The sequence below is a fragment of the Sceloporus occidentalis genome, unplaced genomic scaffold, assembly GCF_023333645.1.
Source record: "Sceloporus occidentalis isolate IW3139 unplaced genomic scaffold, rSceOcc1.0.p SCAF_38, whole genome shotgun sequence".
NCBI lineage: Eukaryota > Metazoa > Chordata > Lepidosauria > Squamata > Phrynosomatidae > Sceloporus > Sceloporus occidentalis.
In genome coordinates this window covers 5,906,311-5,925,660 of record NW_028317018.1, presented here as the reverse complement: position 1 = coordinate 5,925,660, position 19,350 = coordinate 5,906,311, and the positions used below count along the sequence as shown (strand labels likewise).

Below are 19,350 nucleotides of genomic sequence, written 5' to 3'. Positions count from 1 at the left end.
GGACATTCTGAAAGGGCATTACGTTTTTAGGTCATTCTGCGGGCCTAGGACTGAGAGCAGCGGCGACTCTAGAAACAATATATAGGGATACACAAGATACCACAGTCAAACTGGGAGGGTCATTAATAATTTCCACCATTTAATCATACCACTGAAAAAACACACACACACACACACACATATATATATATATATATATTGCCAAAAGTAATGTGCTATGGAATGATACTTTTGTTATTGAACAGTACAATACTTGATCATTCAACATGGGAAGCCCATATATATTAATATTAGCCCCAGTTGCCGATATATATATATTAATATTAGTCCCTGCTGACTATATATATATAAATATATACATAAATATTTGACCCTGCTGCCGATAGCAGGTATAGAGCAACACATTAACACACAAACCCAGCTTTGCATGTATAGATCAATTGAAATTCACTTGTGATCTCAGCACTAAAAGGTATATATCAAATCAACAGAATCAGACATACAAATCCTGTATTTGCAGGTATACAATAATAATATATGAAACGTAGCATCGCAGGTATAGATCAAATAAATACATGGAAGCAGCATTGCAGGTATTAATCAACTGAACAAGACATACAAACCCTGTATTTGCAGGTATACATAAATAATGTATGGAAACATAGCATAGCAGATATGGATCTACAGAATAACACAGAAACCCAGCTTTGCAGGTGTAGATCAATTGGAATTCACATAAAAACACAGCATTAAAAGTATATTTAAAACCCCCTAAATTACAGGCATAGATCACAGGTTGCACACCCCAAAGCAAGCCCTGGCGTCCACACTGCCCACATAGAACCTGGCCAGCACCCAGATAACACACATAAGATTTGCCATCTTTGTCCCATATACACCCTGCCTGTGCCATCTTGGTCCCCAAGGCTCAAACATCCTGCTAGTGCCATCTTTGCCCTTCCACAATTATACATCTATGATACACACAAACACATTAACTCATGCTCTCCCTCATTCAGACAATTCATCCACATATTAACTCATGCTCTCCCTCATTCAGACAATTCATCCACATATTAACTCATGCTCTCCCTCATTCAGACAATTCATCCATTTTAAGAAACTACGTCCCTTGGAGCTTCAAATGAGGGGCTACATGTATTTCTAGGACAAAAGTTGAGTGCACAAATAATGATGGAATATGTCGCTTTGGCTAGAAAATATGTTTTTTCTAACCATAGCGACATGTTCATTTGTGTCTTGCGCACTCCAGGTTTGTACTAGAAACACATACAGCCCCTCATTTGATGCGCCAAGGGGTGTAGTTCTTGCAAATGTGTACTTTTTGTGCCATAATTTAACTTCCTATGTGAGCAGTAATGCCACGTCAAGGCTTCAACCCTAATTACTGATCATTCACACGCCTTTCATATCTCCATTCACTCGCAGAAGCACACACCATACTTTCCATACATTCACTCACAGAAGCACACACCATTCTTTCCCCTTACAATCCAAAAGAAATGATGGTAAATGATGGTAAAATCACTTTTACAGCAAAAATAAGTCTTGCAGTAAAAATGCAAGGCGCTGCAGGGATGAGATGGTTACTCACGTACCACACAGGCTAAATGGCTGATTTTAATAATATTTGCAGTTCATCAGGATTTCAAAAATTTGCTTCCCTCAACTGTTGGCTAAATTTAACCCCATGATCAAAGGGATCGTGGGATTAAAAATTAGTATCGGCCATTTTTAAAAAGGGAATGTGACTTTTTATAGCTATATGATCGCTGTGGTAACATTGGCTACCACAGTGATCATTTAGCTAGAATACTTAAACTTTTTTTTTTTTAAAGTTAAACTACTTTATGTTTAAATAATTTTAACTTTTTTTTACATTTCTATTTTTTTAACTTAGTATTTTGTATTCTTATTTATTATTGTTTTACAAGCTATATACCGGAAAGGTGAGCTAATTACCTTTCCAACGGTATATGTTGGGGGTCTGTAGCTGCTTAGAAGCCTGAGATACAGGCATCTAAGCAGCATGCCCCCATACCTCTTTAACTGACAATTGTCAGTTGTTAATAAAGTTGCGCGGTGACGTCATCGCGTCATTGCGCGAGACGTCACCGGCCGGATCGGGTGGCCCCGGTGATGCCCTTCAGTTTGAGGGGCAGATCGCCGGGGTAGGTGGTGATGGAGGTCCACAGACCTCCATCAAGGTAGGGTAGTGCTAGTGACGGCATGGTGCCATCGTTAGCACCTGACTGGGACTGCTGGCGACGGCACCATGCCGTCGTTAGCAGTCAAGGGTTTAAAGTCCCATTGCGGGACTGTCCTGGGTGGCTACAAATTCGGTGGGGGGGCAACAGGGGGGCAATTGTCCCCCCTTGCCCCCCTGTAGCGACGCCACTGACTGAGAGGGAGTTTTGCTAATGATGAAATTTGCTTCCGTGCCAATGAAAAACAGGATAATGAAACTCTCTGACCTAGATATTACAACTGGACATTTCATTAGGGGAGACATGCAGGCATACAGTACGCTAGGGGCAACATTCTGCTAAAACTAATCCACAATCATTACAGAAGATGTGTTTGGCAAAACACACCTCCTGACACATGGTACACTTACTGTCAGTCGATCAGCGTTCCGGGCAGCGGTCTAATGAGAACTCCATGCGTGTTTAGAAAGCGCAACAACTTATTTCAATGGGAGCACTATCCTACCACTGATGGGCTGCTTTAAGTTTTTTTTGGTTTTTTTTGCTAATGTGGGTACTCTCTTTTTCTGAATTTTAAAATACTACAATAACAAGTTTTTGAACTCCACGAAACACCGCATTAAATACTCAAAGGAAAAAACAACTGCAATACTTACCCGTAAAAATGCTTGTAGTTCTTCACAACGCATGATTCCTCCATTTGAAATAGTCATAGTCTTGGAGTGACTTGATTGTTTACTGTGGAGAAATAATGCTCTGCGTACAGCTCCCTTCTGTTTCAGTTTATCCAGTAACAGTTCTACATGGAATGCTATTAAACAGAAAATGTTTTTTTTTTTAAAATCCATATATATTTCTTTCCTTTTAATAATATTAATTTCAATTTTCAAACAGGGCAATTTATTGCAGGACAGAAACAGACATCCATTTTTCTTTCAATTGTATTTGAAAAGTACATTTAAATATACATTTATACTTACTAAGATCACTGGGGACCCTCCCTTTACCAGTTGCCCTCAGACAGAACTTAACATTAAAACTGCAAAAGGAAAACAGGGCAACTTACTTTAACATCTACATCACACTGAGAAACTTCAAAACATTATTACTGTTATGTGAGATTGCTAATTTTAATCTACTAATTATATGAAAATGCTAAATTCTGATAAGTGAAGAAAAAAATACTAACATCTTTTGAAAAAATTATTAAGATAACATGTTTACCAGTTTTGAAACACAACAAATACTTAATAGGTACAGTTAGAAAATACATACCAGGAAACTTTCGTATTATCCAGGTTACAGGTTTTACTATCTGGGTTCAGTATTGATGGGTTCACTTCAAGAATGGCATTTACACGGATGACTGGTCTAGCCCTGAGAGTTAGATATTCAAATGTTTATAATGGATTAAAACAGATTATTATAGTAGGTTTCTTTTTAGATCACTGGTAAGACTACATTATAGATATCAGTTTATGACACAAGTCAAAACAATGCTGTTGTCAGTAATAAATTAATTAAAATAATTTTAAATGAAGATTTCAGTTATTTGCAGGATACTCAAATAGCTTTTGTTTACTACACCTTTTATGGGATATCACTGCCATATCTATGTGAATTCAAAGCAAAAGCAACAATGCACTGAGTAGCTCTTTATATCTTTACCACGTTATAGATGTCAATCTATTTTAAAAGGGCTTAAAAAAATATATCGATATACAACTTAATAAAATGTCTCTTCAGAGCCATAGAGGATAATTACATAAAAACAGACCATGGTAAAGATTGTAATGGTATGATCTATTAAATAGAAATGCATTCCACACTCTTTCACAGCTTTTAAATAATTCAGTGTCCTAGTTTTGTTTCAATTTCAGATATCAATATCTCTGATTTACTTATTTTTAGTGAAGGGATACCTGTATAATACGGCTTTATCAACTCCGAAAGCACCAACAAGTAAATCTGGGGGCAAAGAAGAAAGCAGCTGTTAAATTACAGATTACATTTACCTGGAAATTAAGAAAGTTATTTTGTCCATACAAATATAACCCATATCGATCATAAGAGAAACCAAACAATGCTTGTGTTCTAAAGTAAAGTAAGAAACAATGTAGACTGAACCTGCATGCTGGCATTTAAGAGAACAGTGTTGACTCTGTGTTCCTGATGTAATAAAATCTAGACACGGTTTTGATAAGAATCTTGCATCTCTGTCTCCAACAGGAGGCAATTTACGAGGGAATATCTAGGTTTCAGGCATTCAGGCGGCAGTTACATAGTACAGGCATCACAAAATCCTGAACATTTACATCACTCATACATGTGCGCAGCACAGGTGGCAAAGATTATTTATGTTTCACAAGTATAATCATGTGCTATGGTGTCATAACATTGGGCTTCTGGATAGGCCCTCTTCTATATGCTCCTCACAAATAGCAACCATGCTCTGTGCCGTTATGATTTATCTCAAAATGCTTTCGTTTTGTAAGGATTTATCTGTGTTGTAACAGCAAAACTGAACTGTATTTTACAAACCCCACGGGGCTTTAAAATATACCCCAAGATTTCCAAGTAACATGGTTGAATATAATTAGGGATTAATCTAGCCTTGGTGCAGTATTAATCTAAATTTTATTAAAGACAGGAGGCGAGTATTTTGCATTAAACCTTCTTTACTGTTAACCTCCAGCAGCAAAACAGTTAACAGAGAAACCTTAAAAAAAAACAACCAATAGGAACACATGAACAGTCTATAAATGTCAGCACATCCAGAAACTCCTCCTCTTTCTTTGCGAAGAAACTGCAACAACAGGAATAACCTCCCAGCAGACGAACTCAGGAACCCAGGAGCAGAACCGAACATGAAAACCATCGCTCCCACACCTCAAACAACTGGAGGACGACCTGAAAAGACAGAGATCATGACAGTACCAAGCAATAAAATGTCGAGCATGACATAAAATAACAGGTACATCAATAGAAACAAACCAAGATCCAACTACTAACCCCCCCAAACCAGCGAGACCGAAGTCAAGAAGAAGGGAGGGAAAAACAATATGAAGGGAGGGAAAATACTCGCCTCCTGTCTTTAATAAAATTTAGATTAATACTGCACCAAGGCTAGATTAATCCCTAATTTTATAGCAAGACAGGAGGCTTCGTATTTTACAGTTTTAACGCCCCTAAATCAAGGCCAAAGCGGCATGCGTCGGGGCCCGGAAATAAAAGGTCCGGAAAGTAGACTCCCTGGACCAATCCGCCGCCGACAAAAGATCCGAGAGGGAGCAGCCAGCCGACAATGCCGCGGAGGCGGCCGCACCACGAACCGAATGCGCCCCGAAGGAACCCTCAATGCCAGCCAGCATGAGAAGCCAACGAATCCACCTGGAAAGCGTGGGAACCGAGACAGGGCGAAAGGGACGCACATAAGAGATGAAAAACGGACCTGACCGAGAAGAGCGAAACTCCGCCGACCTGGCCAGGTAAGATTGAACGCACCGAGCCACACAAAGACGAGGACGGTCGGGGAAATAAGGGTAAGAAACCGACGTAGAGTTAGATTTTGTCCGCCGAAAGACGGATACCGAAACACCCTCGGGAGAAAACACAAACGAGGAAACATCAAAAGCACGAACATCAGATACCCGTCGAAACGAAACGAGGCACAAAAGAAGAGCGGTCTTGGCGGAAAGCTGACGGAAAGACAAACCATCGTTATCCGGCCAATCCTCCAAAAAACGGAGTACACGGGAGACATCCCAAAAGGAGTCATAACGAGCCCTAGGGGGCCTGGAGAGGCGAACACCCCGAAGAAGACGACAGACTGCAGGATCCTTACCAACGCCCAGCCCCTGTACCGGAACATGAGCCGCCGAAATGGCCGAGCGAAACAAGTTAATAGTGCGGTAGGACCTGCCGAGGGAAAAAAGATGGGCCAAAAAATTAAGGACCGCCGTCACAGGTGCCGTAAGGGGATCAAGGTGTCGAACCAGACACCAGCTACCCCAGGCGTGCCAAGCCTGGAGGTAAGATTTCCTGGTGCCCGGGGCCCAGGATCCCCAGAGCAGATCTCGAGCTGACTCCGATAAGCCTGGCACATGCCAGGATCCCCGGAAACAGTCCAAGCCACCAGAATCAAACGATTCTGGAGGATGAGAGGATGAGGGTTCCCCCCCGGATCCTGAAGCAGATCCCAGGATGAAAGAAGGATCAGTGGATCCGCACACGAGAGCTCCAGAAGTAGAGGGAACCACGGCTGTGTCCTCCACAGGGGTGCTATCAGGAGGATCGAAACACCCTGACGACTGACGGAATGGAGAACCCGCAGGATCATGTTGAACGGGGGAAAGGCATAAGCTCCCTGGAGTGGCCACGACTGCAGGAAGGCATCCACCGCTGAAGACAACGGATCCGGAAGCCAACTGAAAAAGGCGTCGGTCTGACGATTCGCCCTGGACGCGAACAGGTCTAGATGGAGTGGACCGCGACAAAGGTGGAGAGAGTGAAACACATCCGGACGAAGACGCCAGTCGCTCACGTCTCTCCAATGGCGAGAAAACCAGTCGGCCACGAGATTCTCCTTGCCAGGCAGGTATTCCGCGCGAATAGACAGATGGTTGTCCAGGCAGAAGCGATAAAGCTCCTTGGTGAGCTCCGTGAGAAGCCTGGATCTCGAGCCCCCCAGCCTGTTGATGTAACGGACGGCCGACACGTTGTCCATGCGCAGCACCAGAGAACAATGAGTGACATCCTTCATGAAGCTGCGAACCGCGAACGAGCCAGCGATGAGCTCCAAGCAATTGATATGGAGACCGTGCTCCTCCGTGGTCCAAGGACCCCCGGTAGCCACGTCCCCGCAAACAGCCCCCCAACCAGATAGGCTTGCATCGGAGTCTAGGACAAAGTCTGGGCTTGACCCGAAAATGGCACGGCCATTCCACGCGTCCATGTGGACCAACCACCAATGGAGCTCTAGCCGAGCCTCGTCCGACAAAGTGATCATAGAGTCGTAGGAGGTCGACTCCCGAAGGTGTCGTGTCTTCAGACGCTGGAGGGCCCGATAGTGGAGCGGGCCCGGGAAGATGGCCTGAATGGACGCAGAGAGAAGCCCTAAGACCCTGGCCAAGCTCCTGAGAGAGACCAGGCCGCCACGAAGGAGCCTGCGAACTTCCTTCTTGATGCCCAGGACCTTTTCGCGAGGGAGCCGGAGAACCGCCGCCACCGAATCTACCGAGAAACCGAGGAATTGTATGGTCTGCGTCGGGGTCAAAACCGACTTGGTCTCGTTGATAACGAAGCCCAAGTCCTGCAGAAGATGAACCGTGAGAGAAGTATCTCGCCGAAGTGAATCGACATCCTGGGCCATGAGAAGGATGTCGTCCAGGTAAATGATGGAGCGGATACCGCGCGCCCGGAGGAACTCCATGACCGGCTTCATGAGCTTCGTGAAGCACCATGGAGCCGAGCTGAGGCCGAAAGGGAGGCAAGTGAACTGCCAGAGGCGGCCCTGCCAGCGGAACTGCAGGAAACCTCGATCGTCGCGATGAACAGGAACCGTCAGGTAAGCGTCCTTGAGGTCGAGACGGGAGAACCAATCGTTCTCCCTGAGAAGATCGCGGAGGAGATGGATCCCCTCCATCTTGAAATGTCGATACACAACGTACCGGTTGAGGGACCGGAGGTTGATGACGGGGCGGAAATCCCCCGACTTCTTGCGCACCAGAAAGACGTGACTGAGGAACCGAGGCGGAGACTCGGCCCTTTCTATGGCTCCTTTTACCAAAAGGGACGAAAGCTCGGAATGAACCAGGGACGCCGCCGCGCGAGACAACCTGGGAAACCGAGGGACAAAATCCTGACGGGGAGGAGAGAGGAAGTCCAGACGGAAACCCTCTACGGTCTGCAGAACCCAGGGATCCGACGTGAGCCGGGACCAGACATGGGAAAAATGGGCGAGACGACCAGCGATAGGAATATGAGGAAGAAAAGAGGTGAGTCTTACCTGAGGCTGATCTTCCTCTGTTGGATGAATAGCCTCTGCCTCTGGATCCACCTCTGGGGAAAGGGAGCCGGTACTGTGAGCGGTAAACAGTGGAGGCTTCCGGGAACCGGGGTCTTGCGCCATACGAGGCCGATCTGCTGGTGGCACGACCCCTCTGCCGACCAGCTCTGGAGGAAAAACGGTTCCCCGTGTTGAAGACTCGCCTCATGTTGCTCTGGGCCTTCGTGAGTGACGTAAACACGTTAACATGCTGGCTAAGGTCCTTAATAAATTTTTCACCAAAGAGTAAGCCCTTAGCGTCCGCACCGAGTTCCTTGGGTGCGAGGTCTGCCAGTTTGGCATCCAACTTAAACAAGGCTGCCTTGCGCCGCTCCGTGGAGATTGCACAGTTTGCATTGCCCAATAGACATAGGGCCCTCTGGGTCCAGTCACGGACCAAATGGGGATCCAAGGAGGAGCCGTCAGTTATGGCTTCATCTGCCATTTGGAACACCTGAGTTAAAGGGCCAGAAACATCCAACAGTTTGTCCTGTGCGGAACGTAGCCCCAATTCAATGCCCTTACGAGGGTCCTTGCCGTTCTTGGTGAGGAATGTAACAAACGGTTGATCAAACTCCGGTGTGTGCAACACCTTGTCCTGAATGGTGGGACGAGGGCACTCGGAACGCAGCCGCTGACGAACCTCCTTGTCAAGAGGACGACGGATCCAAAATCTTAGAAACTCGGCAATATGGGCCGAAGGTGTCCATTCAGAGGAGCGTGGGTGGCGCAGGGCCCTGGGGTCGAAAAGTGGAGTGCCACAATCGTCCGTCACCTCAAAAGGTTGGTCTGGTGCGTTGAACGGGGTGTGCCGGGTCTTAGGGAGTTCAGGCACTAGGCCCTGAGCCCGAACAGGCGAGGTCGGACCTGAGGAGCCCGCACTGTACTCGTCCAATATCTCATACTCTGTGAGATCCTCAGTTGGAGAGATGATAGGGAGAATGGCGCCGCCAGACTTCTTGAGCGGAGCCTTCCCCTTGCCAGATGTAGAGGGGGCATCAGTCCAGGAGCGTTTGAGAGAAGACCTGGCCACAACCGACGAAGCGGAGCCGCCAGCTTCCGCATCTTCCACGTCCGTAGGGGAAGGAGGTTGGATGGAGCGAGACTGGAGCTCCTCAGCGTGGTCAGGGAAGGATACGGCCAGTGCAGAGCGGAGCCAGGCCTGGACCGCGGCCGGAATCTGAGCTTGGGAATCATCAGCCATTTTACACCCAGGTGAAACTCTATGGATAACACAAACGCAAGCGGTGAGTGGAAATAATCATAATCATATGGCTGGAACAAAACACGGGGTTCGCCCGTAGGAAAATGGGGTTCGCCCACAAAGGTCAGGTGTAATGGTAGGGGGTCACCCCTAAAGCAAGGTGGCAAGCACCTGTAAAGCAAATTTCAAACTCCGAAGCCGGGGAAGGCTAGGATCAAATTCCAATGACAGTGGGGGTCACCCCAAGCAGAGGCAGCAGGGGTCCACCTTAAAGATAGGCAGTAGTGTAATTCCAGTAATTAAATCCCTGAGGTAATACCACTTAATAGCCCGAGATATGAACCTAAAAATAAAACACCTGCTAGAAAACCTGAAAAGCAATTACAAAATGCCACTAATGGCAGGGCAGGGAAAAATAGCAGAATCAAATAAACTTACACAAAAAATATATATATATATAAATATACCGATATGGGGGAACAACTTGACAAAATGGCGCGCAGCGCGGTGAAAAACTGACAAGTGCGTCACGGCCGAAATAAACGGCCGCAGCACAAGCCCGCCGAAATCACCGCGCCGCGGGCCGAGGACGGGGGTGCAGAACCGACCCCGGACCGAAAAACCGCAAAGCGGCACCGAAACGAGGGACCGGGAGACCGGGAGACCGAACAAAAAACACACGCGGCCGGCCGAAAGCCGGCGCGTGAGGCAATGAACGGGAGTAGCAGAAGCGCGAGGCAGCACGTGGCCTCGGAGCGGAGGACAGAAACGAGCAGGAGGAACACCCGAAGGCAGAGATAGCAACGGAGGAAACGCTGAAACAGCGGAGCCAGATAAAAGTCAGGTAAAATAAAGTAAAGGCCAAAGACACAAGGTGGAGCACAAGTAAAAGGAAAAGGGAACTAAAATCAAAGTAAATCCGATAGGAAGGTACCGAAATAGGAACCAAAAACACAGAAATATACACCAAATCAGAAAAAATAATTCACATAAAATCTAATAATGGATATAAGAATATCCACCTATAAAAAGGAATGTTCTCACCTGGAGGTTAAGCAGCAAAGAAAGAGGAGGAGTTTCTGGATGTGCTGACATTTATAGACTGTTCATGTGTTCCTATTGGTTGTTTTTTTTTAAGGTTTCTCTGTTAACTGTTTTGCTGCTGGAGGTTAACAGTAAAGAAGGTTTAATGCAAAATACGAAGCCTCCTGTCTTGCTATAAAATTTCTATTTTATAGAATTAATATAAGAAAAGGAAATTAGTGTTTTGCTAAAATGCAGTATTACTTCCTTAATAAAACAAGTATTGTAAGAATGTATCTACATAAAACATGTAGAAGAGTAATCAAAAGAAAGGCAATGAAAAGTTAAGCACGCTCACTACTTGTGTAGGAATTACATTCAAGTACTAAACATGACAGATGGCAAAAAAACCATATTGTGTAGTAAATATTTAAAACAGTTGAAAAACTACCAACATACAAGCATTAGCAACCTACCCGGATATCCATTTTTATCAACATCCGTATCTCCTCTTATGGAGTAACCAAAGCTCGATGGAAAAGCCTTTGAGGCCCATTGACCCTCAAGAGTCTGAGAAGGCACAGTGCTGATACCAGAAGCTCTTCCATTAAATATGTAAACAAGCCCTTTCTTGCCATCACCACCATAAGGCGCCCCAATGGCAATATCTATATAAAAAAAATGAAATAAAAATATTTACTTAATGAATCAAATTTCGACAGCTGAAAAATAATAATTATTTAGAACATATGCAGGTCAGTGGTAACACATTCTAGAACTATTTTCCAATAGGAAACCTTTGTGCTCGCTTTATAAATATAAAATAAAAAAGAGGTTATTAAGAATTACAATTCGTTGAGATCATAAGGGGGAAGTAATTCATGGAACATCAAGACCTTTTGAGCGTAACCCATACTGTTGTTGATTTCTTTTTTTTAACCATTCGATTCTTACTTTGTTGAATGGTGTTGTACCTTCTAGATTCAAACATCTGTAGGTGTTTTAATAGGAGTTGTGTGTTCATCTCATCTAAAGGATTTTTTTTTCTCTTTGAGGACAAGTTCATGTTCTGTGTGGGAGTAGCTATATCACATGAACTGCTTTGCCAAATTTTAATACCCGGAATTAGATGTTTTCTATGAGCTGCTGTTGCCCTCTAACAACACAATAATAAATGCCCTTAACAGGCTGGATGATGACAGGCAACATGCTACTATTCAGGAACTATTCAGAAATAGGGTCTTTATTTAATACCTTAAATAAATGTATTTACTTCACACCTTGTACGCATAAACAAGAAGAGAACTGCACTAACCCAGTCAAAGTTGATTGCACAGAAAATACAATCCTGACACCTCAGTTAGGAAATTTTACTATGTAGGCATATGTCGATATCTACCATCTCATGCAATGTTGTCTACCAGTAATTTGAGGTTTTTTATTTAACACAAATTTGACTATATTTTCAGAATTCACCTTTGGAGGTTTATCTAGAAATCAATATTGTCTATACGTCAATTTATATTACAAAACACATTCTTCTGTATGGCAAAGATGTAAGCCCTCAATTTACAGAAATGGCTCTTTTGCCCATTTTAAATTAAATTATAATATAATAAGTCAATCAGCATGCAAATGACAAACATTTTGTAACTATGCACAACCTTTCCAACAAATACCTAAAGGGCAGAGGTTAGGTCTGGGGAATCCCCAGTACCATCACAAAGAATAATTTTAAACTTACATGTGTTGAAATAGTAACCTTACCATTAAACCCATCCTGATCCACATCTCCTATGGGTGCAATACAACTTCCAAACCTTGCAAACACTTCATAGCCAGTTAGCCTCAACAAGAGCTGAGGTCCACCTGCTCTTTGTTGAAGATAAACAGATACTTGACCAACTTCCTGAAGTTTTCCATCTGAGGCACGATCCATAAAAAGTGGTGTCCCAATGAACAAATCCACAAAGCTGCAATGAAAATATAAATGTAAGAGTGACCCTAATAGTTTCACACACAATATATGAAAAGAAATTCTGTTACTAAATGCTAATTATAGAGCACAGAAATGTCAGATTCACTAAAGATTTTTCCCGCTGGATATGGAGGTAGACTTTTTATAAAGGTTTTAATTAGCATTACCCCAATCATTCTTATAATTCTTCACAATATCACCAGATACATAAAAATGTAGAATACACATTGCCCTCCACTTTTAGTCATCACTTTCTATTTATTTATAGATAGCCAGCTGATTCTGTAGCACTTTCACAATAGGAAAGAGGGAAAATTAACAATATACAATTTCACAACAGGATTTGTACAGACAGAGAAGAAGACACTGATCTTGTAAGGTTACAATCTATTGGAAGGTTTAGGATGAATTAATGAGATGGAATGCATTTTTGGCCTTTCATGCCAAAACTGTCTGTTACATAACATGCAGTTTGTAAAACATGTGCAACAAAAATAAGGAGCATCTTTATAGGGTTTACCTCTTTATCTCCCTAACTTCCAGCAGGAGCTGGGGTCACGCTGAAGCTTTGCCTATGTCTGGGTGTGTGTGCCATTCTGGGTATGCATGTATGTCTTGGTATATGTGTGTCTGCTTGGGTATTTTAGTGTATGAACATGGCTATGTGAGTGTGGGTATGTTAGTGTGTCAACATGTGTCTTTGGGTATAATAGTATGTGTGTGTCTGGCTGTGTTAGTTTATGTATCTGGGTATATGCCTGGGCGACTATGTTAGTGTGTGTGCATATGTGTTAGTGTCAAGTGTCTGTGTTTTATCGCTGAGTGTATGGATATGTGTGTTGAATCTCTAGATTTGTTGGTGTTGGATGAGTGTCTGGTGGTGTCTTTGTGTGCCCCTCCCGAGGTCAGGCTAACACAAATAGCTAATCAGCCAATCACATGGCAGCAACTCAATGCATTTAGGCATCTAGATGTGGTCAAGACAACTTCCTGAAGTTCAAACTGAGCACTTGAATGGGGAAGAAAGGGGATTTAAGTGACTTTGAACGTGGCATGGTTGTTAAAACCAGACAGCCTGGTCTGAGTATTTCAGCAACTGCTGATCTACTGGGATTTTAATGCCAACCATCTCTAGGGTTTACAAAGAATGGTCCAAAAAAGAGAAAATATCCGGTGAGCGGCAGTTGTGTGGACGAAAATGCCTTGTTGATGTCAGAGGAGAATGGGCAGACTGGTTTGAGATGACAGAAAGGCAACAGTAACTCAAATAACCACTCATTACAACCAAGGTATGCAGAATACCATCTCAGAAAGCACAACATGTCAAACCTTGAAGCAGATGGACTACAGCAGCAGGAGACCACACTGGGTGCCATTCCTGTCAGCTAAGAACAGGAAACTGAGGCTACAATTCGCACAGGCTCACCAAAATTGGACAATGGAAGACTGGAAGAATGTTACCTGGTCAATTCCAGCTGCGACATTCAGATGGCAGGGTCAGACTTTGGTGTAAACAACATGAAAGCATGGATCCATCCTGCCTTGTAATGGTTCAGGCTGTTGGTGGTGTAATGCTGTGTGGGACATTTTCTTGGCACACATTGGGCCCCTTAGTACCAATTGAGCATGGTTTAAACGTGACAGCCTATCTCTGTCTTGTTGCTGACCATGCCCATCCCTTTATGACCACAGTGTACCCATCTTCTGATGGCTACTTCCAGCAGGATAATGCACCATGTCACAAAGCTCACATCATCTCAAACTGGTTTCTTGAACATGACAATGAGTTCACTGTACTCCAATTCGCATCATGGATGTGCAACCGACAGATCTGCAGCAACTATGTGATGCCATCGTGTCCATATAGACCAAAATCTGCGAGGAATGTTTCCAGCACCTTGTAGAAAGTATGCCACGAAGAATGAAGGCAGTTTGGAAGGCAAAGGGGGGGTCCAACCCAGTACTAGCAGGGTGTATTTAATAAAGTGGCCAGTGAGTGTATGTATGTGTGTATATATATATATATATATACATATACATATATATATATATACATATACATACACACACACACACACATGTATACCTAGATGAAAGATTTTTCTTTAGCTAAATAAGTGTTCTGAACTGCAATGAAATGGACTTGTGTAATGTCACCGTAAATTACCATATTTTTATGAAATTCATTATTATTAGATAGTATTTCATTAAATGTGCAACAGGTGTTACAAACACAAGAAAAAATAATTAGTTTTTTTGCTTTGGTTTGAATTTTCAAACAAAAATATGAGGCACACAATGGGTTACATAGGTTTTCCAGCAGAACATAATTCTGAACAAAAAAGAAGAACTATGCTTACCTGTCTCCATTGATATCTGTTGTGGCAACTGAATAACCGAAATATGCTGCCATCTAAATTGAAAGTAAGATTAAACTTAATGTATAGTATAATTATCAAATAAAACAATGAACTGAACTCTAAAAAACTGCAGAAGTCAAAAATCTTTTGCAAACAAAATACAATTAGAATGAAAGGCAGTTGTAAATGGTAGGAGGGTGCGCATTACAGAAATGACGGCAAGTGAAAAACGTAACAACAAACTAGAAAAGGAGTTAAACTGGGTGGAAGTTGGAGTGACCATAGTAAGAAAAGAAGTAAACATTCATATGTTTACAACAGACGATGCTTTAGGTGGTTAAGTGCAATTAACAACAGCAGATAAAGAAATTGAGAAAATACAGGAGAGTATAGGGGCAAACAGTAGGTGTAAATGATTTTATAGTAGACAATGACTTGGAATACAACATGGAAGCATTTTAAACCAATCAATTTCATTTGTAGCAGGGATGTAGATTCTTCTGATCCTTGGGTTTTATTTTAAAAAATGCACTAAGGATACCCATTTGTTGTGTTATTCTCCACAAATATTACAATAAACTTAAACTTACTTGTTCTCCAGTGAAATTGTACAGTGATGTCATGGCTTTTCCATCATAAATGGATACCTGTATTAAAAGAAGGAAGAGATTAAAAAAAAATTGCAAACTAAAAAACCATATATGCTATTACCAAATAATATGAAAATAATATGCTATTCTTACCATTCCTAATGTTTTTGCAGCTCTTGGAACACCAGACACAAAATCTGTAATGGTAATCAAATTAAAAAGAAAAAAAGAAAATTGTATTTTGTTTCAAAAGTTTTTTTGACTTCTAATGCTTTTCAGAGTTTGGTTCATTGTTCTATTTCATAACTATACTATACATTGTATCAAGTTTACTCTTTCTAGAAATTCAGATGGCAGTACATGTTGGACTGTAATTTACGGTGGCTTTACCACCATGTCCCTGTATTAAAACGCCGCTAACGTTACAAAAGTTTAGCTTTTGAGGCCAAGGCCAAGGTTACTTTCACAATGCAGAAAAAAGTGCAAGCTGCTTTCTTAGACTGACTGGCATTTATAGACAGGGAGAAACATGCCTTCATCCTAGAAATCTACAGGATCAGTGATACAGAAATATTGTCAATGGCACATTCATTTTCACTTAATAAAAACAAATATTTATTTGAGGTCTGTACTATGTTGATGGACATGCTCTATAGCTGATGGATGGAGACTGGCAAAAAGCCTTTTATTCTTCCTTTGCTCACAGCCTTCCACAAAAAGAATTTTTTTAAAAAAAACCTGTCACTTGAAGAATGTACCAGGGCAAGCGCATATGACAAACTACATTGGCATCTTTAACCTTTAAGGCCGACATAGAAAACTTTTTTTTAGGGTCAGGTACGTCTCCTCCAAAAAATCCCCCACATCACCACAATCGCGGTGATCGTGGGGGCGCTGCTGCTGCTGTCTGCCCATGAGTCCTGGGCAGACAGCACAGCCTGTCTAAGCCCGCCCCCCCAAGCCCACGATCACTCCCACGGAGTGATTCTCTAGGCAGAAACTGCGATTGCAGAAAAATCTGCAATCGCGGTTTCAGCTGCCACAGGCACCTTCAGGGAAGGGGGGGGTATTGAATGGGTCCCCACACAAGTGTGGGGACCTGATCCAACACCCCCCTGCTGCCTGATCGCTCCATGAGAGCGTCAGTGCAGCGTTAACCCCTTCAATGCCGCGATCGCGGCATTGAAGGGGTTAATTCCCGTTTTTTTATGGGGTTCTGCTGCTGGTGGTCTGCCTGGAAGCCCAGGCAGACCAGCAACAGCAAAAACGAGCCCCCAGAAGTCCTCTGATCAGTCCTGTAGGACTGATCAGAGAGACTCCTCCCCTACAATCTCCAGTCTATTGGAGATTGTGTCCCAGCTGCCAGAGGCAGCTTCAGGGACAGGGAGACAGGGTTCTTTGGTCTCCACATGAGTGTGGAGACCAGACCCCCCCCCTTCCTCAGTTAACCCCTACCCCCCTCTTCCTCAATTAACCCCTTCAATGCTGCGATTGTGTATGACCCCCATCGCAGCATTGGAGGGGTTAATATTAGTCCCCACAAGCTTGTGGGGACTAAATATCAATCAATGCTGTGCTTCAATGGAGCATCAGCATTGAAAGAGTTAAAAAAAATAATGTAAAAAATAATAATAATTAAAAAAAAATAACAGCACTGACCTGAAAGTCCAGGGTGCTTCCAGGTCAAATGCTGGGCTGATCAGATCGCTCCTGGCCAATAGGAGTGATCGGATCATTATGGCAGCCCATGGATGACCCTGCTCTACAAAGAGAGAGGGGTCATCTAGGGTAATTATGAAAAAACACAAATTATTAATAAATGAAATAATCATAATTATTACCTGATCACTTGTCGGTGACATTTTAAGTCGCTGATTATGGATCGGTCTCCCTGATTGATGTCAGCGGCCTAAACCTGTCACTTACAAGTAATCTGATGAAAAAAAATATTTTAAAAAATGTAAATACGCATGTTCCAGTTTTGCCCTCATAGCTTCCTCAAAAAATACATGAACCATACATGTGAGGCCTTGTTGGAACCGGGGGGTGTTGGTGAACAAAATGTGTTTTTTTCCAGTGTTGCACATATGCTGTGCAAGAAATAAATTTTAACATTGAAATGTATTTGTTAAAAACGCAATAAAATAATTTCCTGTGAAGTTTGGCAGACATCAGTGAAGAAATGGCTGGCTGAAAACTGTCAAAACTACCCTAGTTGAACACCTTGACTCGTCTACTGTTCATAAATATATACTTTTATGGGGTAATTTACAGTGGGGGGGGCTTCCAAAATGTCCCAAATGGGATATGGGCCCAGGAAACCAATTTCTGAAAACTTGCGCATGTTCCAGTTATGGCCTCATGGCTTCCTCAAAAAATGCATGAACCATGCATGTGAGGCCTTGTTGGAACCGGGGGGTGTTGGTGAACAAAATGTGGTGCTTTCTTCCACTGTTGCACATATGCTGTGCAAGAAATAAATTTTAACATTGAAATGTATTTGTTAAAAACGCAATAAAATAAAATTTCCGTGAACTTTGGCAGACATCAGTGAAGAAAAGGCTAGCTGAAAACTGTCAAAACTACCCTAGTTGAACACCTTGACTTGTCTACTGTTCATAAATATATACTTTTATGGGGTAATTTACAGCAGGGGGCTTCCAAAATGTCCCAAATGGGATATGGGCCCAGGAAACCAATTTCTGAAAATTCCAAATGTGAAAACGAAAATGCGCATGTTCCAGTTTTGCCCTCATAGCTTCCTCAAAAAATGCATGAACCATGCATGTGAGGCCTTGTTGGAACCGGGGGATGTTGGTGAACACAATTTGGTGTTTTGTTCTGCAGTTGCACATATTCTATACAAAATATAATATAAAATCTAAAGCAACATTGCAACATATGCAAAAAAAAACCAAAAATATAAAAATACCTCAAAATTTGGCAGCAATTGGCGATAAAATCCCTGTTTGAAAAGTGTCAAAATGACCCTAGTTGTACACCTTGACTTATCTTCTGTTCATAAACATATAATTTTGGGGGGGTAATCAGTATCTGTGACAACTATTGCAGTTATTAGACTACCATGCCAAATTTGAAAAAAATTACATTTCAAAAACGTGATGCATGACTTGCAATAGTTGCCCTATACTGGTCAAAATAGATAAAAATCCTGGCCATGTTGGGTGGTTTCCAAATCAGGACAAGTTAATGAATATATTTGGGATAATTTTTTCCCATTGGTTTAATGTGTGTACAATTTGTATGTATACAAAACTGTAAAAATTTTTCATTTTTTCCCCACATTTTCCAGTTTTTTTCAAACAAAACAATGTACTACCCAGCTTACTATGGTTTCAAATGAAAGCCCTACTTGTGCTGAAAAAAACAATATATGATTTGTGTGGGTGCACCAATTGATAAGAGAGAAATTACAGTTGAAGAAAGACATGGCAAAAACACAAAAACGGCTCCGGTCCTTTAGCGACACGTTAGTATCAAAATCCCGGTCCTGAAGGGGTTAATACTGGAAGTCATGTAGTTATGCTGTGGCTTGTATGTTCCACAGTTTTCGTATCCTGAATGTGAGAGATTCTATTATTTGTGGAATTAACATTCTATTTCAAGGACTATTATTGTTTGCAGGCGTTTAGTAGGCAAGATTTACTGACCAAATATAAAATTGCATCGTGTAGAAGAGACACCTCAACAAGGTTCAGAGACACTGAATCAAGGAGCTGGAGACCAAATCCACTACATCAAACTTGGTATTTCATATTAAGTCACTGCTGAAAAATATACTATATCCTGAACTACATAGTATAACATGGTGCATAAAAAAATATTTTATCAAATGTTAAATACCTTCTATATTATCACCATTAAAATCTCCAACTGCTACAGAATATCCTGAAATAGAAA

At 42.4% G+C, this 19,350-nt stretch overlaps 1 protein-coding gene across 1 annotated transcript in view; it reads right to left on the bottom strand.

Annotated features, from left to right (window-relative positions):
• Positions 1–19,350, bottom strand: part of LOC149290670 (integrin alpha-V-like) — a 47,758-nt gene that overhangs the window by 17,896 nt on the left and 10,512 nt on the right. Inside the window, exons 8-17 of the mRNA XM_089488456.1 lie at positions 19,294–19,338; positions 15,583–15,626; positions 15,430–15,486; positions 14,840–14,892; positions 12,269–12,474; positions 10,978–11,169; positions 4,151–4,196; positions 3,504–3,605; positions 3,209–3,267; positions 2,885–3,039 (exon numbers count right to left, since the gene is read on the bottom strand). Of these exons, the coding sequence (XP_089344582.1) occupies positions 2,885–3,039; positions 3,209–3,267; positions 3,504–3,605; positions 4,151–4,196; positions 10,978–11,169; positions 12,269–12,474; positions 14,840–14,892; positions 15,430–15,486; positions 15,583–15,626; positions 19,294–19,338 (959 nt within the window). The remainder of the gene's footprint in view (positions 1–2,884; positions 3,040–3,208; positions 3,268–3,503; positions 3,606–4,150; positions 4,197–10,977; positions 11,170–12,268; positions 12,475–14,839; positions 14,893–15,429; positions 15,487–15,582; positions 15,627–19,293; positions 19,339–19,350) is intronic.